Here is a 19,543-nt window from a genome sequence, read left to right as displayed (position 1 = left end):
CTGGATTCTCTAGCACCTTTCTCATAGCTAAAATATTATGCCTCAGGGACACCTGGGTGGTGCAGTCAGTTGAGTGTCTGACTCTTGTTTTTGGCTGAGGTCATAATCTCAGGGTTATCAGATTGAGCCCTAGGTCAGTCTCCATGCTCAGTGCAAAGTCTGCTTGAGACTCTCTCTCCCCCCGCCCTCAGCCCCTCCCCCACTCCTCAAATAAATAAATATTTAAAATATTATGCCCCAAATATGACTGAATTTCATGATCATACCTTCTTCTCTTGTGCAATCCTTGACTCACAGCCCTCAAATAATATATCATCACAGAGCCTCTGAACTTGTAAATGTAACCAGAGATCATCTAGTCCAGAGGTTTAAAAAAGAAAGTGAAAAAAAAAAGTTCTTTTTCTACCTCTGAACCTGTCTTTGACAGAAAGGTTAGCTTTAAATCTAGTATGTAAAATGCATATATAAGAAGGACTCTGACTTATGCTTTCTGAGAAAAACACAGCACACAACTCTCTAACTTTCTGCAATACATAAAGAACCAAACCCACAAAACTAAAGCTTTAAAACTAACCTAACACAATTATTGGATAGGTAAGAACTGAAGACCAGGAAAGTTAAAGGACATGCCCAAGATCAGACGCTCTAGTCCACGCAGGGCCACACAGAACATTTAATTCCTAATCCAATTCAAGATCAGCTTTCTTTGAAAGCACCAAATTAGTTTCATAAGTAAGATTTTTGTTTACCATCATTAATATAAACACATTCTACTTCATGAACTTGCCACTCTTCACTATTTGCTAAAACAGTCAGTGCCCTGCCTTGAGCAGTAACATGTGTAAACACATTGCTGATAAATGGTAAGGAAAATGTATGTGCTTTCTGAAGAGATATTTTAAAAATCTATTTTTCTGTAGGCTATAACTTTAAGGTAGGTAATGTCTACATTATTATATTTCAATTAGGGCAGGCATAATCATAACTGGTCCAATTAATAACACAAAATGGCTAGCATTCACTGAGCATTTACCATATGTTATACAATTTACAAAACCCTTAAATTCATTTAAGCCCTACAACTCATTTCAAAGTCAAGAACAATGAGGTACAGTGCTAGAATTTTTTTTTTAAAGATTTTATTTATTTATTTGAGAGAGAGACAGTGAGAGAGAGCATGAGCAAGGAGAAGGTCAAAGGGAGAAGCAGACTCCCCATGGAGCTGGGAGCCCGATGCGGGACTCGATCCTGGGACTCCGGGATCATGACCTGAGCTGAAGGCAGTCGTCCAACCAACTGAGCCACCCAGGCGTCCCTACAGTGCTAGAATTTGATCACAAAACCCAACTCCTGACAGCTATTCCCAAAACCTCGTAACAGTGGCCTACACACTGCCTTTTGTTATTTCTAAATTAACTGCCAAGATTAAACCTATATGCTCTATTAAATAATTCAGACAGATTCTATTTTGTAAAGTTCAAATCCAGGCAAAACTAATCTGTGGTATTAGAATTCTAGTATGAGAAGAAAGCATAGCAGGGGAAGAGGGAGGCAAATTCTTGATCTACATGTTGGTTAAAACTTCTCAAAGTATTCACAAACGATTTGTGTACATTTTTGCATGCATGTTATAGTTCAATAAAAAAGTATACTTTTAAGAAAAATTCTCTATGTTCTGAGGCCTTGCCATGCACTAGCTATCTTAAAGCTATCCACCTCTCTCATTATCTGCCTGGTGCCTAGACTACTGAACTTGCTATCTCTGTAATTCAGCCTGCAGCAATAACACAGCACATACTATTTTCACACACATATATGACATATTATTTAAATCAGCTACCATAACCATTAGAACTCAACATCCTAACATACACTAACATTCTTCCCAGATGGTAACAGTAATACCTAACCAAATACAAAGTAGGACCTGTTTTAACAAAACTGAAAATGGTAAAAATGATACATTCATAAATTCAATATCAAAATCATTCATACTCAATATAATTTCACCTACATGTGGATATAAACAAACACACAAATGAAAAAACCAGAAACAGACTCATAATCTCAGAAAACAAACTAGTGGTGGTGAGGAAGGGATTGGTGAAGGGATCAAGAGATACGAACTTCCAGTTTTAAAAAAGTCATGGGGCTGAAAAGTACAGCATATGGAATATGGTCAGTAACACTTAATAACTGTATATGGTAAAAGGTGGTATCTGTACTTCTTATACCCTGAAACTAATAAACTATTGTATGCCAAGTATATTTCAATTTAAAAAAATCATACTAAGTTTTATGAGGAAGAAAATGTATACATATTCTTTTAGCATTGGGGCTTACCCAACAGTGATAACAAAACTGGCACAGCTTATAATCACTGAATGTATCTGAGTATATTTAAAACAAGTAACAGGGGGCGCCTGGGTGGCTCAGTGGGTTAAGCCTCTGCCTTTGGCTCGGGTCATGATCTCAGGGTCCTGGGATCGAGCCCCGCATTGGGCTCTCTGCTCAGTGGGGAGCCTGCTTCTCCCTCTCTCTCTGCCTGCCTCTCTGCCTGCTTGTGATCTCTCTCTCCGTCAAATAAATAAATAAAATATTTTAAAAAAAATAAACTAAAACAAGTAACAGTTTGGAAATAACAGTTACAAAAACATGTTACCACAGTATGTAATTCACATATATGATTTCATTCTCTAAACAATACTGTTATGTTACATATTACTATTCCTATTCTACAGTTAGGAAAAAGAATAGAGTGAAAGGAACTGTCCTAAGTCATAGGATTAGTTTGCAGGCAGTTGTAACTAAATAATTCAAGGCAATGTATATTTTAAAATATCAGGCTCTGTGCAATATAGAGATGAACCTGCATTTCCTTTCTACTTAGGCTGGAAAGAACAAGAACAGCACTTTACAATCCAAACTGCATTCATCAATGGGACCTTAAGTTATTTAATCTGTGACTTAACATCATCATTTGTAAAATGTAATTTCAAAGATTACTTTGAGGACTGAATGAGTCAAATATAAATGTTTAAATAAGTCTCTTACAAGAGTAGATAAAACACAAATGTTGACTGTTTTAATTGTTAAGAAAAAAATATATATATATTGGAGAAGGATGCCAAGACCATTCACCGGGGGAAAAGACAGTTTCTTCAACAAATAGTGCTGGGAAAACTGGATATCAACATACAGAAGAATGAAGATGGACCTTTACACCATATACAAAAATTAACTCAAAATGAGTAAAAGTCCTAAACTGAAATTGAAAACTAAAATTACAAAATGATTTAATGAAAACGCAGGGGTTGAATCTTCATGACACTGGATCTGACAACGATTTCTGGGATATGACACTAAAAGCACAAGCAACAAAAAATCAACTGGACATCACCAAAATTTAAAGACTGTACATCAAAGGACACTATCAACAAAGTGAAAGGCAACCAATAGGAGAAAATATTTATAAATCATATATCAGGTAAGGAATACCCAAAATATATAAAGAACTCCTACAGTTCAGTAATAAAAAACCAAAGTCATTCAAAATGAGTAAAGGACTTGAATAGATATTTCTCCACGGGAGATATGAAGCACAAGAAAATATGCCCAACTCATTAGTCATTAAGGAAATGAAAACCAAAACCACCAGACCACTTCACACCCATTTAGGATGGCCATTAAAATATAAAAAGTGTTGGCAGGTATGTGGAAAATTCGAACTCTCCTGCACTGCTGGTGGGAATGCAAAATGGTGCAACCACATTCCACTCCCAGGTATATACTGAAAAGAACTGAAAACAGTCAAAGAAATCCCTGCACACCAATGCTGATGGCAGTATTGCAAAAGCAAAAGGTGGAAACAACCCAACATCATCAACAGATGAATAAGCAATATATGGTGTACACATACAGTGAAATATTATTTAAATTGAAAGAGGGAATTCTGAAACATGCTGCAACGTGGATGAACCCTGAAAACATTATGTTAAGTGAAATAAATCAGAAACCAAATGACAAATATATTTAATTCCACTTACATGAGGTATCAATAGGCAAATTCACAATGACAAAAAGAAGTTACCAGGGGTGGGAGTTTTCGCTTAATGGATACTTACTGGTTAACGCTTTTATCTGAGATAATGAAAAAACTCTAGGAAATAGCGGTGATGTTGGTACAACATGTGAATGTACTTAATGTCACTGAACTATACATTTAGAAATGGCTAACATGGTAAATTTCACGTTACATATATTTCACTACAATTAAAAACCCGAGTGCTCACTCTGGTAGCAGTTTTATTTTATTTATTTATTTACTTATTACTGAAATATTTTATTACTAAAATAGGATAAAATAGGATAACATGCAAATTCGTGAAACATTCCATCTTAAAAACAAAACAAACCCCTGAAAATACTGGAGAGCCAAAAAGATTTTTAAACAGAACGGTGACAATCTGCATAACATTATATTAAAATTAATAGGTTAGATATAACATTGAAGTGGAGAAAAAGGAAAAAGGCTTAAAGTCGGGATGGAAAAGAAATAGCTGTTGGAGAAAACTATGTTCTTGGCCTAAAATGGGACATTAACTTTGATCTAAGAGGTTTCCTACATGATCTACTGGATACAGTTGTTTGAGGGTCTCATACTGATACCCAGTTACCTCAATGGCCAAAATGTTAAGGAACTTTAAGGCAAATATAATCTTATCAGATTCAGAAATGTTAGCTATAAATATACTTTTGAACTTGAAAGTTCTCTAAATTCATTTGCCAAAAAAAATAAATTTTCATTGCATCAAAATACCTTTTTAAAAGTAAATAACACAGTGCTTCACCAATCAATGCCTGTAATTGTTTATATTAAATGTTGCCTCACTGTTAATGGAAATGTTGCCTTAATAGAAAAGTTTCCCCACTTTTCTCATTTCAATTAATAAATTTTTGATCACTGTTTGTCATCTGTTCTGCTACGGTTAAGGGAAAAAGAGTGTGTTTTATTGCGGGATGAAAGTCTACACACTCCTATATGCTAGAACTAGAAAAGTTAATTAAAAATGAGATTCACTGTTAAAATCATCTCTTCCCTTTTCCAATTTTGGCCTAGGTACCTAATAAATGTACGGGTATCCCTCCATATTAAAAATATAGACATTACAGGGGCACCTGGGTGGCTCAGTGGGTTAAAGCCTCTGCCTTCAGCTCAGGTTATGGTCCCAGAGTCCTGGGATGGAGCCCCGAATCGGGCTCTCTGCTCGGCGGGGGGCCTGCTTCCTCCTCTGTCTCTCTGCCTGCCTCTCTGCCTACTTGTGATCTCTGTCTGTCAAATAAATAAATAAAATCTTAAAAAAAAAAAAAAACAGTGACTTGGTTTAAAATATATATATATAGACATTACAAAATTGCTAAAGCTGAGAAGACATATTTATAGAATTTGACATTACTTTCAGACATGTCCTCATGATGAAATTTTTATCTTCTTGAACTTAGTAAATTTGAAAGTCCACATGTCAAATTGGTACTCTATGCCACCCTAGAAAATCCAATATACTGCCCGTTTTCAATTCTGTATAAGAGAAATTGGTGTAGGAATAAGTCCTTAATTGTTTTCATCTCTATCTGCATCCTTCCCCACAATGACTAAAACTACCTAATCCTAATGCCACTACTTATACATTCAACATTTACTAAATCATATTCAATAGCCATGAATCACTTTTCACCCTGATTCAAAATACTGCCTAATATTTATAAAGTTACCTGGACTACTAAATGTGTTACTTAAATAGTGATACCTGTAGTAGATTTCTCCAGGTTTAATTGTAAATAACTCGGGGGAGGAGGTAAAGATAAATCAAATGGAGATCTTTAATACAAACGTAGTGATCCAAAGGGGCACGTGCACCCGAATGTTTATAGCAGCAATGTCTACAACAGCCAAACTGTGGAAAGAACCTAGATGTCCATCAACAGATGAATAGATAAAGAAGATGTGAAGTGTGTGTGTATATATATACAATGGAATACTATGCAGCCTCAAAAGAAATGAAATCTTGCCATTTGCGATGATGTGGATGGAACTGGAGGATATTATGCTGAGTGAAATAAGTCAATCAGAGAAAGACAATTATATGATCTCCCTGATATGAGGAAGCTGAGAGGCAATGTTGGGCGGGTTTGAGGGGTAGGAAAAGAATAAATGAAACAAGATGGGATCCGTAGGGACACAAACCATGAGAGACTCTTAATCTCACAAAACAAACTGAAGGTTGGAGGGGGTTGGGTTATGGACACTGGGGAAGGTATGTGCTATGGTGAGTGCTGTGAACTGTGTAAACCTGGCGATTCACAGACCCCTGGGGCTGCTAATACACTATATGTTAATTAAAAAGATAAAAAATTTAAAAAAAATTTTAAATGGAGACCTTTAATCCTTCTAAGTTAGAAGGCACTGACATACGCAAGCGAAGGTCAATAAATACAGTCGCTGAAATCTTGGTTCTGAAGGGCTAGTTCCAACATGTCACTCTGACACAGGTACACTGCATGCTCAAAATAGAAAATCCACGAGCTCTGCAACCAACAAATTATGTTGAGATTTACCCAACCCAGTTAAGCATCTTTCAAGATCCCTGTCCTCTTAAACCATCAAGTCAAAAGTGAAATCTATTTGGCCAAACCCAGATGTCTGGGTATCTATATTTAATATATACTCATTCTAATTTCCGTGATCAGATGTAGCCGCACATAAAGGAGCCTAAGTTACCAAGTTACTAACCAAACGAGTAACAAAACCATTAAGAAAATTAAAAAGCACCCGGACTCAACATTAATTTAAAATGCATTAAAATGAGCTTCGGGCCTAAGCACTACGTGGATTAGTTGGATAGACCCAACTGAATTTTCTAAAGGTTTTACAGAAATGCAGGTGGTGAAGCAAGCCAAAGTGTTGGGTAAATTAAGATTTCAGGATTTCTAAAATGCAAGTGAGAGCTGGCTCCCCGAAACGAACGGGGCAGGCGAAAGCAAGGGCCGCTGTAAGAAGACTACCACAGACTAGAAGGGGGCCACCCCCAAGTCCAGAGCTCGTCCGAAGATGCAGAAGGGATGGGAGGCGATCTCCTGGACTATGGAACGCGGAGGGCCAGGCCTCCGTGCCCTCCAGAGACTCCCCTGTGCACAAACGGGGGCTCACACCCAAGAGCTGCGGCCTAACCGGGCAGCGCCTGGGGCTGCGGCCAGCGCCGGACATTCCCGAGCAGGAGACCGCAAGGGAGTGGGGACCCGGAACAAGTGAAGGGAAAGCAGGGACGGACACACAGGGCCCACAGGGCTCGCGCCCGACCTCACCCTCGCATGGTGAACTTGACCACGGCCAGTCTGGAGCCCGCGCCGCTCAGCTCCGGCTGGAAATCTGGGTCGCTCCCGACCGGCTTCACTCCCACCATTCTTAGCCCGTCAGGGCGGCCGCGACGCCACCGGCTTCAAAACTGAAGGAGAAGACCCGGGAGAGGAAGGGGAGAGGCTCAGAGAGGCCGAGGCCTGAACACAGGAGGTGACGACCGCTGCGTCTTCTCCGGGACTCTCAGTGCCGAGTCACGCCAGGGAGCGGAGTGGCCGAGGGGGTGGGGACGGGAGGGGGGAGGGGAGGGGAGAGGCGAGGAAAGGAAAGGCGTGCGGCACCCAGGAGCCACCGCGCGACCAGGACGCCGGCGCTTGCGCATGATGGCGTCATTTCCGCGTCGTCCGTTTTGGCTCCCACCGCCCAATCCTAAAACGCGACCCCTGGCTCCACCCTCCTCTGCGGAACCCCACGCCGGCGGGAGCGGCGCAGGCGCAGGCGCAGGAGAGCAGCGGGTCGCAAGCTCAGACTTGGAGTGAGATTCAGAAGTTCCTGTATTCCTCCGCGGTTCCAAGACTGGCGTCTTCTACCGAGTTTCCTGGGGTGGGAAAAGAAAAAAAAGGAACCCCCCTTTTCCCCCCGAGGTTCGTGGCTAAGGTTTTTAACCCCTCTCCCTGGAAGGGCTAGAAGTACTTTGTCTCATATTTGGAGCAAGACGCCGCACTAGATAAAAAGAGACTTTAGGTCTATTGATTTACGTATCTCGTGATGCAAGGGGGTGCTCTCTGTGCACTCGTCCTCAAGATATCAGCACCTGTGTTTAAGTTGTGCCTGAAAAAAATAAAAGCACCATCCTTCCCCTGGAAACACAGTCTAGTGAATGAAACCAGCAATAGAATAACATGTTTGCAAAGGAAACGGTGGGGACAGATGAGACAGGAGGATGGGGCAGGGTAAACTTGCTGGAAATTGTGGCCCGTGAGCTGATTCTTGATAGAAGAGAGCCAATGGTGAGAGGTGACAGGAGTATTAGAGGCAGAAGAACCAGCAGTACCGATTTGTGGTTTGAAATGGCTGCTGCTGCTAATGATGATAAGAATAGCTAACAAACTACGCGCTAGACAAGATACGGGCTCTTTGTGTATATTAGTTCATTAAATCCTCACAACAACCCTGTTAAGTAGGTTCTACTATTTCATGGATAGCTTAATTTTGACGTAGTAACAAGTCAAATCATTCAAGTTGAGGTAGTCTTATAAGGATCTATTTAGCAAGAGGCTTCCATCAAGGTTAAAACAATAAGGTTGTTTAACCCCTAAACTATCCCTGCTCCCCTTCCCCCAGGGGACTTACTTAAAAACAAGTCCCCCAAAACGAGCTCCAGGTAACAAAGCCCAGATACAAGGGTGGGTCAGGCCAGGTGGAGCCATCTGATCAGTGGGGGGTTGCATACTGTCTCCCTAGCTACCAAGGAGTATGGGCCCCTGCCCTTTGGGAGCCTTTTGGGCGCCAATTCTAACCAAGGTGTGATAGGCTAGTTGAAATGCCTACTAGGGTAAATTGTAACTCAATTGGTCACCTAGCATCACTGTGCAGCTTTCTCTGTGTGTTACAATTTCATTGGCCACGTGTGTGTGTGGGGGGGGGGGGCCCAGGCCCCATCGCATGGCCTTTGCCCTTAAAAGCTAGCCTGTGAAACAGAGAAAGGTCGCCCCTCTCTGTAAGAGGCGAGGCCCTGGTCGGTCAGTTTGATTCTTGATGCTTGGCACGAAATAAAGCTTTGCTTGACCTTCGCTTTATATCATTCTCACTCTTTTAATCACGGAGCCATTAATGGGGCATAACAGTCTAACACTAGTGTGTTCTTTTAAATGTCAGACTATGACAAATGATTTGCTTTTGGATTTAGCTGGAGTGATGAAGCTGAAGAGGAAGGTAGACGTCTGATCAGGACTAGCTAAGAAATTTGTATTTTAACATGAATGCAATGGAGTAATCACTGCAGGGCATTTTTTTTTTTTTTTTAATTACAAAAAAGTGTCTACTGAGGTAGCAGTGATGAGGATGGAAGGCAGTGAGAGAAGTTTAGGTTACTGTAGTAATCCAGGAAGTGAGTTATGGGAATAGCTGAAATGGAAATGAAGAGGACGTGATATACTTGAGAAACAATTAGCAGCTAAAAATCACAGGATTTGGTGACCAATTTGACCAATGTAGAGCAATGACAGAGGAAGGAGTCTAGGATCATGGGGAATATATCAATCCTGGGGCTCTCTGTACTGAATTAAGATGCCAGTAGAGGGGTGCCTGGGTGGCTCAGTGGGTTAAGCCGCTGCCTTCGGCTCAGGTCATGATCTCCGAGTCCTGGGATCGAGCCCCGAATCGGGCTCCTTGCTCAGTGGGGAGCCTGCTTCTCTCTCTGCCTCTGCCTGCCTCTCTGCCTGCTTGTGCTCTCTCTCTCTCTGTCAAATAAATAAATAAAATCTTTAAAAAAAAAAAAAAAGATGCCAGTAGAACATCTAGGTAAGGAGGATAGCAGACGGTAGGAAGGTTGAGTCTGGAACAAAAGAAAAAGGAGTAGGCTAAAGTTGCAGAAAGTATGTAACTTACTCAGTTATGCAATTGTACAGCTGCTTAACCCTCACCATTGCACCCAACATTATACTGAAACAGACTTTATATATTGCATAGACACTTTTAACAAATGTTATTGAGGTGATGATTTGCTGAGTGTTTTTTCCTCTATATTTTACAAATCTTTTCTATAATTATAAATAGTAGATATAATAATAAGAAGAAAGAAGGTGCAGCTGGGGGAAAAAGTGCTACACAAAAATTCTACAAAGAAGGCCCAAGTTTCTGCCTTACCCTATTAGTAGTAACTAAAACAAAATGATATTCACAGTTAATTGGTCTCCTGTGAAATTTAGGTAATGTTTAATATCATTAAGGAAAATGACATTTGGTGGATTTTCCCCAAAATGTTATTTTTTCTTAATGTGTATCAAAACTCCATTTACTGAAATTTCCATGAAATTTTCAGAAAACACTTAACATTAAACTTCTACAAGGATGACTCATGATTATTTTTAAAAGGATGATACACTTTCTCAGTTCCTGAGATGACCATATTCAGAAATGCAGAATTCACAGCACATAAACTCCCTCCACCCCATCCCTCTCTTTGCGGGCATCACCCTTAGAGGACGTAGTTTCCCAGGGTTTATTTAGCTTCAGCCTCAAAATTCCATTCAGCCCCACCCACTACCAGAGTCAGCAATCAGGATAAAACCTATTTGTCATGCCCCATCTTACTGTAACTGTTACATCTTGAAATCCATAGATCTGGAACTTCAGTGAGCTCATTAAAATGGGGGTTTCCAGGGACGCCTGGGTGGCTCAGTTGGTTAAGCAGCTGCCTTCGGCTCAGGTCATGATCCCAGCGTCCTGGGATCGAGTCCTGCATCGGGCTCCTTACTCATTGGGGAGCCTGCTTCTCCCTCTGCCTCTGCCTGCCATTCTGTCTGCCTGTGCTTGCTCTCTCTCCCTCTCTCTCTCTGACAAATAAATAAATAAAATCTTTAAAAAAAAATAATAAAATAAAATGGGGGTTTCCAGTGTCACACCCAGAAATTCTGATTCAGGAGCGCTGGTGCATGGCCCAGGAAAGTGAATTTTAACAAGCATCCAGAGTAGCTGATGCAAGGAGTCCGTATTTTGAGATCCATTATTTGATGTTACTTGTCTACGATCACATAGAATTTAAATATGTACAAGATATTGTGATAATGCTTTGAAACACCTTTCTTCCAAGGACATCAAAAGGCAGATAAGACACTACTACAAAAGCCAATAATACAAGGCAAAATGTGGTAAGTGCCATGGTAGAACTACAGATAACGTACCATAGTGGTTGAGAAAAAGAAGAGAACATTGGGGCACCTGGGTGGCTCAGTCGCTTAAGTGGCTGCCTTCAGCTCAGGTCATGATCCCGGGGTCCTGGGATCAAGCCCCACGTCGGGTTCCCTGCTCAGCGGAGAGCCTGTTTCTCCCTCTCCCTCTGCCTGCCTCTCTGCCTACTTGTATTCTATCTGTCTGTCAAGTAAATAAATAAATAAATCTTAAAAAAAAAAAAGAAAAGAAAGAAAGAAAAAAAAGAGAACATTTCCAGCTGGAATGAGCAGAGAAAGCTATATGAAGGGACGTATTCTAATATTCAGGCCTGGATAAAAATAAGAAAGAAATGCATAAGTTTCTTCATTCATGGAAATGGGTCCTGACTTTCCTCAACTTGCCAAGAATATAGTGCGCTTTAAACTTGCCCACTTTTATCAGGCTCAGCCAGTCACTAGAGGCAGGCTTTCTATCATGACTTGTAGCTGCCATGGGTTCACTTGACTGACTTTACAAATAGAAATGCTAGAGATACATCATCCTTGGATTTATCTCTCTCATAGCCCTTTGCCCATGGTAGGTACAAAATAAATACTGGTTTAATAAATGAATGGCTAGGAAGCATAATAAGTATGACTCTGTCCACAACATGCAGGGGTACAAGAACTATTACTTTGTTGTATAACTCAGTTTCATGTTGACTCTGAATCCTCACCCTCCTGCTGTATCCAACTAGAACAAAAACAACTTTATCTCCTCCTCTGCCTGCTTCAGAAATGGTACCAAATTTCTGGATTTAGAGTGGGAGTTGGGCTTTTGAGTGTAGATGTCTAGGAGCACTGTCTCTTTCTACATGCTATCTTGAAATCTAGCCCTTTCTGCTTTATGTGATGACCCTACGGATTGGGACCCTTTGTTCAAAGCTGCCTACGGGCCCATCTACCTAGATGTCCCAGTCTGCCATTTCTCCCCAGGGGATTTACTTCTTCCTTTCTCCCTTCCATAAAGATTTTCCCTCATTTTCATTAAGAGCTTTATAGTTTCAGCTTTTAGGTTTATTTGATCCACCATCTACCTTTTTTGAACCAATTTGATTCTAATCACTTAGAAGTATTCTCATGATAGAAAAGAAAGTCACAGTTTTCCAGTTTTGTATATATTTGAGCTTTTGTAAGGGAAGCAGTACGCGATAACCATAAGATCTCTAACATAAGTTTTTCTTTAAATGTAGTCCTCTGGTAAAAATTAGAGGAAATGCCAGTTTCTGGTTTTTTGAAGAGCAATAGCAAGAATATAATGTAGATAGAACTTTTATTCTACAAAAAATGTCCTCATAAATTCCTTGGAGATATAATATACCTCTTTATATAACTGAATTTGTAGTTACAGAAGCCCAAGAATACAGATTTATTGATAAATTCCATAAACTGTATGAAATCCCTGCATTAGCTTATCAAAATTATAATTATCCCAAAATTCTACAGAAAAATAAGTTCTGCTTGGGCCACTTGGGTGGCTCAGTCGGTTAAGCATCTGACTCTTAGTTTCCGTTCAGGTCATGATCTCAGAACCCAGAGCCTGGGCTCTGGGCTCTGGGCTCTGGGCTCTGGGCTCAGGGAGGAGTCCGCTTCTCTCCTTCTATCTCCTCCTCTGTCCCTTTCTCTCCTCATTCTCAATCTCTCTCTCTGTCTCAAGCAAACAAATAAATCTTTAAAAAACAACTTTGGCTTAATAGCTTACTGTTACCTTATTCGTGAAGAAGTAGAAAACATTTTGTATTAGTTTAATTCTTTAATCAACTGAGTAATTTATTTTAAAAATAATTTTAGATAAGCTTTGTTTTATTCTTAAAGTCGAGGGAAATACATAATTTATGTAATATAAATATTAAGTAGAAACGACGTCCTGCTTCATAATTTCCAAACCTTTTCTAGGTGTGGGCTATTGAATTTGAAAATTGAATATCACTTCCCATGGCTGTCCCTAGGTGGCGCAGTGTCTTTCAATCAAAGGGGTATGATTTCCCTTGGATATCAAATGCTTCTTTTTTTTTTTTTTTTTTAAAGATTTATTTATTTGACAGAGAGAGATCACAGGTAGACGGAGAGGAAGGCAGAGAGAGAGAGAGAGAGGGAAGCAGGCTTCTTGCTGAGCAGAGAGCCCGATGTGGGACTCGATCCCAGGACCCTGAGATCATGACCTGAGCCGAAGGCAGTGGCTTAACCCACTGAGCCACCCAGGCGCCCCTCAAATGCTTCTTTAAATAATGCTGTCAAGTCCCCAGACAGACCATTTGTCCCACTAACACTATATTCCTTAGTTTCCATTGCTAGGCAGTGTCTTGGAAGAGAGAGTTTTCTAGGCAATCGTGGAGTGACCCATCACCATCATAAATCTCATCTTCCTAGAACATGCTGAAGAAAGTTGCTAGCAATTCTGAGTCGGTTTTGGGTATTCCCAAATACCCAATTTGACCAGCTCTGGTTCTTCTAATTATAACTCCAACTTTTAAAAAAGCTGTAACTGGGGGCGCCTGGGTGGCTCAGTGGGTTAAGCCGCTGCCTTCAGCTCAGGTCATGATCCCAGGTCCTGGGTTCGAGCCCCACATCGGGCTTTCTGCTCAGCGGGGAGCCTGCTTCCTCCTCTCTGTCTGCCTCTCTGTTTACTTGTGATTTCTCTCTGTCAAATAAATAAAATCTTAAAAAAAAAAAATAAAAAAGCTGTAACTGCTACTCAGTTTTATGAGATTTTTCTCACCCCACTGCATCCCCCCACCTTTTAAAAAAGACTGACTGTTTTGCTAGTGTAATAATGAATGAGTAAGACAGGAGGAAACTGCATCATTCTCTATTTGTAATATGGTAACTATTCTAGCATAGAAAAATGTCATTAATAATTCAAGTTGACCATGGAGGGGGGTTTCCTAGAATGGAACTGAATTACCTGTTTGCTTTTTAATCAAATAAGAGAAGAGCGTGTTGTTTTCCATCTCCCTCATTTTTATTAGCAGGAAGAACTTGGAAATAATTATGATTTCTTGGCAGTGGAAGGGCAGTTCTGAAAAGCTGACTTTGTTTAGAGTCTCATTTTTCTCTGGAGTTAACAGAGTGATTCACAATCTTTGGGGTTTCCTCCTCGTCACAAGCATTTCTTAAGTGCCTATCTAAAAGCAATTAAAGACTGTGTCTTTCCCAGTTTCCCAGAAATGTAAAATAGTTTTTTTATTCTGAAATTTATATCTGAGGTTTAGAAGTCATTAAACTGCCTAGAGTTGCCGCTAAGAAGGCCAGATAGAAAGACTCTGAGATAAAAATCCATATTTTAATTTTTCAAAGCGTATGTTGGAGGTTAGAGTTAACTCTTTAAAGCTGAAAAACTACACATGCCTACACATAACTATGTTTTCACTTAACCACTTGTAAAGAGAGTTCTTTTTTGGCTTATAGTGGTGTAGTAGATATTGTCTGACTAGAATGTACAGGTAGAGAAGAAATGCCTCCCAATAAAGACTTTTGCTGTGTCCAAAGCACCCTTTCAGGCATGCCCTTGAGCAAACACATACACCAAGCATACACAACATCATCAGTTAGCCCATTCCTGAGTGGCACTATTTGCATACCCTCGGTACCTCTGAGGGCCAGGCACAGCAGACATTCAATAAAAATAAAATGTATGTTAGCTTCCACCCAGTAAGGAAGTGATTATTTACACAAAGTTAAAAAAGAATATATCCCACCAAAATTCAGAATATTGGATCAGAAAAAAATCAGGAGGATCAGACATAATTGGAAGAAAGTACCAAAACACACCACTTCTCAACACAGCATTGCACTCATGGTAGATGTATCTGTCTCCCTGCCAGACTGTGAGAAATTTGACCATAGAACCAGGTTTTGGCACTATCTGAATGCCCAGTTCAGCATAGCACCCAATACCACTGGATGCTGAATAAATGATGTTTTCCACCTTGCCAAATTATATTTAGGACAAGTAAAAGTGCTATTTCATGAAAGTAGAAACAGGTTAAATTACTCATAGCCACTGCCCCCCTCAACCCAGGTTATTGTGGAACTAATGCTAGGCATCATATAATTTCATCTGTAGTATTTTAGCCTGCATGTCTAGAACATAAGGATTCCTTTAAAAATCACCTTCATAACCAAAATACCATTATCACATCTAAAATGTTAACAATGCTTCCTTAAAATCACCAAATAATCACGTAATGCTAAAATTCCCCATTTTCTACTAATTTATTTTATGACTTATTTGAATCAATATCAAAATAAGGTATTTACATTGCATTGGTTGATATCTGTCTCACATCCTTTTTTTTTGAAGATTTTATTTATTTATCTGAGAAAGAAAGAGCGAGGTGAGGGGCAGAGGAAGAAGCAGACTCCCTGCTGACTGGGGAGCCTGAGGCGGGGCTTGATCCCAGGGACTCCAGGACCATGACCTGAGCCAAAGGCAGACCCTTACTGACTGAGCCATCCAGGAGCCCCTTTCTCCTCATTTTTATTAAAATTTTCTTTATTGGGGCACCTGGGTGGCTCAGTGGGTTAAAGCCTCTGCCTTCGACTCTAGTCATGATCCCAGGATCTTGGGATCGAGCCCCACATCGAGCTTTCTGCTAGGCAGGGAGCCTGCTTCCCACCCCCCCCACCCCCGCCTGCCTCTCTACCTACTTGTGATCTCTGTCTGTCAAATAAATAAATAAAATCTTTAAAAATTTTTTATTTCTTTTTTCTAAATTTTTATTTGAAATGATTCAAATGGACAGAAAAGTTGCATCAGCAACAGAAATAGCAGTGGCAGAAGTAGAGGAAAGGGAGAAGAAGGTGGTACGGGGAGAAGAAGGGTGCACTTTCTTGCCAGCCATTCACTGAGGACTCCCCAAGAAGAGTGCGCTCATGACTAACTTTGCTGTGCTCAGATATTTGCCAGGGCTGTCTCAAGAATAGGTAATCCCAGCTGGAAAGCTAAGGAGACCCGGAAGAAGCTTATAACAGAGCAGTAAGCAAATCCTCTCCATGGAGATGGGAAGTGGATTTTCCTGGAAGAAAAATCTGGGCAGTGCATCTTTGTGTCTTCCATGGCCCACTTTGAGACACATGGGTCCTCTTCTCAGCACAGGATTGAAGAACAACTCTCCCTGGGCTGTGGTGGTTCTATCATCCTGAGAGTAGAGAGAAGAGAGAGATTAGTAGGACAAAGTACAACCATTGTTGCTATAGCCTGCAACAAGGCTACTAGTTACTCATCACACCTTTCTTTTTCTTTTCTTTTTTTTTTAAGATTTTATTTATTTATTTATTTATTTGAGAGATAGAGAGAAAGAACAGGGGGGAGGCACGGAATGAGAGGGAGCAAGAGTTTCTAGAGACTCTGCTGAGCACAGAGCCCAATGCGGGACTCAGTCCCAGGACCCTGAGATCACAACCTGAGCTAAAACCAAGAGTCAGCTGTTCAACCGACTGACTACACTACCCAGGCACCCCTCACATCCTTCTTTACTATCCTAATTTCCCCCTTGTTGATCTTGGTAGCTTGATGAGGCGCCCCCAAACGCTTATTTGTGAAGAGTTCAAGTATTCCCAACTTTAACGCCTTCACGCTTTCCTAGAAGGTGTACGTATGGAACAAATAGAGATATTTCTAGAAAAAGATATCCTGTTACTTAGAAGAAATCATTTGGTTTGGAAGAAGTCATGAGATAGGAAAAAAGGAGAAGTCTTACCAGTTGACTTTCATGTCATATGAGAAAATACAAAGGGAAGCTCTTAAAGAGTTATAATTACACAAAACCATGCAAAGAACACTTACTAAACTTCTCAGCTGCAACATGATAAAGGGTGAAGACCCTAGTACTAATATGAAGCCCCCAAGCATGACATGACTTCTAGGCAAATGAGTCCACTAAGGAAGGAACAGAATTAGCAGTATTAGGCCCTGTGAAGAATACCAAATCACAGATTTACAGTCTACAGGAAAATAATAACAGCACACATGAAACAATCTGGAAATGACAGTAACAATGAAGCCAGTTAGACCACCAGGCAGAAATCTCCTTGTCTTTTGGAGAACTAACTTGGAACTTAAAAGGTGCCGAAGTATTGGTGTGTTGTAGGGTAATTGTTACTAAATTCTCAAGACAGGGTAATACTTAGAGGGTTTTTTTTGATGCTCATATCATTAAAACATAGCATGTTGAAATTTTTGGCCCTTAATCCCATGGGTTCTGTTTATGGCTCTTTTCTGGTAACAACTATACATTTTTGGTGAAAACAACAATGATGACAACTTCTTCTTTGTCTTGGTACCTCTCCATCTTTTCCACCTGGTGTACATGATGCTTTCCTGCTGGACTGATTTTTTGTGGCTGACACACCCTCCAGGGATTGCCCAACGAGCCGCACTCTGTCCAGTCTTCTCTCCTTGAGTGCATGTGAAACCTGTCATTTGCTTCTAACCAGTGGAATATGGCAAACAGTGATGGGCTGTCACGCCCTTCATTAGGTTACTATCTATAGATTTATCTATCTCTACCTATAGCTATAACTATATAACTCCATCTTTCTTGTGCCTCTAGAGAGGTGTTCTTTGCTGGCTTTGAAGACACAAGGTGCCATGTGAAAGGCCTTTGTTAAGGCTCTACTGACAAGGAACTGTAGGTGGCCTGTAGAACGTGAGGGTCCTTAGTCATTTGTCCACAAGGACAGGAATCAGATTCAGATTCTTCCCTAATTGAGCCTCCACATGAGATTACAGTCTGACTGACATCTCAGTTGTCACCTTGTGTCATCACAAGCAGAGGACCCCGTTAAGCTGTGCTTGAACTGCTTTCCTATGGAAACTGTGAGGCAATAGATGTGCACTGTTTGAAGCCACTCAACTCATGGTGATTTGTTGTATAGCCATAAGAACAAATATAATGTTATAAGCAAAACCACCACTCTATGTATTGGTCAAAAGTCTTTGGTGGCTTTTCACTTGCTTTGGAATAAAGTCCCAAAAGCTTCTAAGGGAATTCAAGGCCTCTCCTTATCTGATCTTATTCTATTTTCCCCATGTTATTTTTTTATTAGTAGGTTTGGGCCCAATCTGAGAAAGACTGTATGAATCAAGGAGAGTTCCAGGGCAAAGACTGCCATTGATGGGCAATCCTTTATGGGATTAGAAATAACTAAGAGTTTTTTTTTTTAAGATTTTATTTATTTATTAGAGAGGGAGAGTGAGAGCCCTCATGCATGAGTAAGGGGGAGGGGCAGAGGGAGAGGAAGAAGCAGACTCCCCGCTAAGCAGAGAGCCTGATATAGGGCTCGATTCCAGGACCCAGGGATCATGACCCGAGCTGAAGGCAGATGCTTAACTGACTGAGCCACACAGGCGACCCATAACTAAGTCTTAATACCACAGTTTCCCTTTACATTTGCTTTATGTCCCCTGTGCTTCACTTTTAGTTAACTTTCTGTTTATTACATATGTGTCTATATTCATGTTTTACATGTATACACACACTTGTATACATTTCAAAACTAGCAACAAAATTGTGTTGTTTTCCTAGTTCTTCCTATTCCAAATCCTATTTATTTTCATAGCCCTTCATGAAATCCCATGTGATTAACCTTCCTCATCTCAGCCTAGAAGTAACTCACCTCTTCTCCACTACTCTTTATGTACTCCTTATTTCTTGTACTGTGTTGTATTATAGCCATACGTCTTGGGGGAAATTTGCCATTCATTTTAGCAGCCCAACGCCTTCCAATGTTTAGAGAATTCCTCATTTTGTGAGCCTTGGTGGGAAGCAGAGCCTGCTTTCTTGCTTGCTTGGCTTTGCTTTCTGTTAAAGTTCAATAAATATGTGTTGAACTGAACTTGTCAGTTGCATAAATCTTTTAAGATTTTTGTATAATCCCTCCAGATGACAGGAATAAATAAATAATTTACTCAAAAAATATACTCAGGATCAACTTACTGAAGATACAAGTCTTTTTTTTTTTTTAAGATTTTATTTATTTGACAGAGAGAGAGACAGCAAGAGAAGGAACACAAACAGGGGGAGTGGGAGAGGGTGAAGCAGGCTTCCCGAAGAGCAGGGATCCCAATGTGGGGCTTGATCCCAGAACCCTGGGATCATGACCTGAGCTGAAGGTCACAACTGAGCCACCCAGGCGCCCCTGAAGATACAAGTCTTAATTTTCAGGAAGGTTATGCATGTAAAATATATATGTGTGTATAAAAATGTGTGACTTTTTGTGAAACAAAAGCGTGTTATTCATTAATATTTGAATC

The 19,543-nt window shown here is 40.4% G+C and overlaps 1 protein-coding gene across 4 annotated transcripts in view; it reads right to left on the bottom strand.

Moving 5' to 3' along the window:
- The window catches only part of TXNL1 (thioredoxin like 1), a 35,159-nt gene extending 27,472 nt beyond the window's left edge, over positions 1–7,687 (bottom strand). For 2 of the 4 annotated variants that reach the window (XM_047697452.1, XM_047697455.1), the window contains exon 1: positions 7,363–7,686. In XM_047697452.1, coding sequence (XP_047553408.1) covers positions 7,363–7,460 — 98 coding nt within the window. In that variant the 5' untranslated portion in view covers positions 7,461–7,686. Of the gene's footprint in view, positions 1–7,362 lie in introns of all 4 variants that reach the window. The other 2 variants (XM_047697454.1, XM_047697453.1) reach the window with 2 other exon arrangements.
- Positions 7,688–19,543: the final 11,856 nt, after the last annotated feature.

This window comes from Lutra lutra, chromosome 12 (genome assembly GCF_902655055.1).
Source record: "Lutra lutra chromosome 12, mLutLut1.2, whole genome shotgun sequence".
Lineage (NCBI taxonomy): Eukaryota > Metazoa > Chordata > Mammalia > Carnivora > Mustelidae > Lutra > Lutra lutra.
The sequence above is the reverse complement of the archived record's forward strand: the minus strand, read 5'-3'. Positions and strand labels throughout refer to the sequence as shown.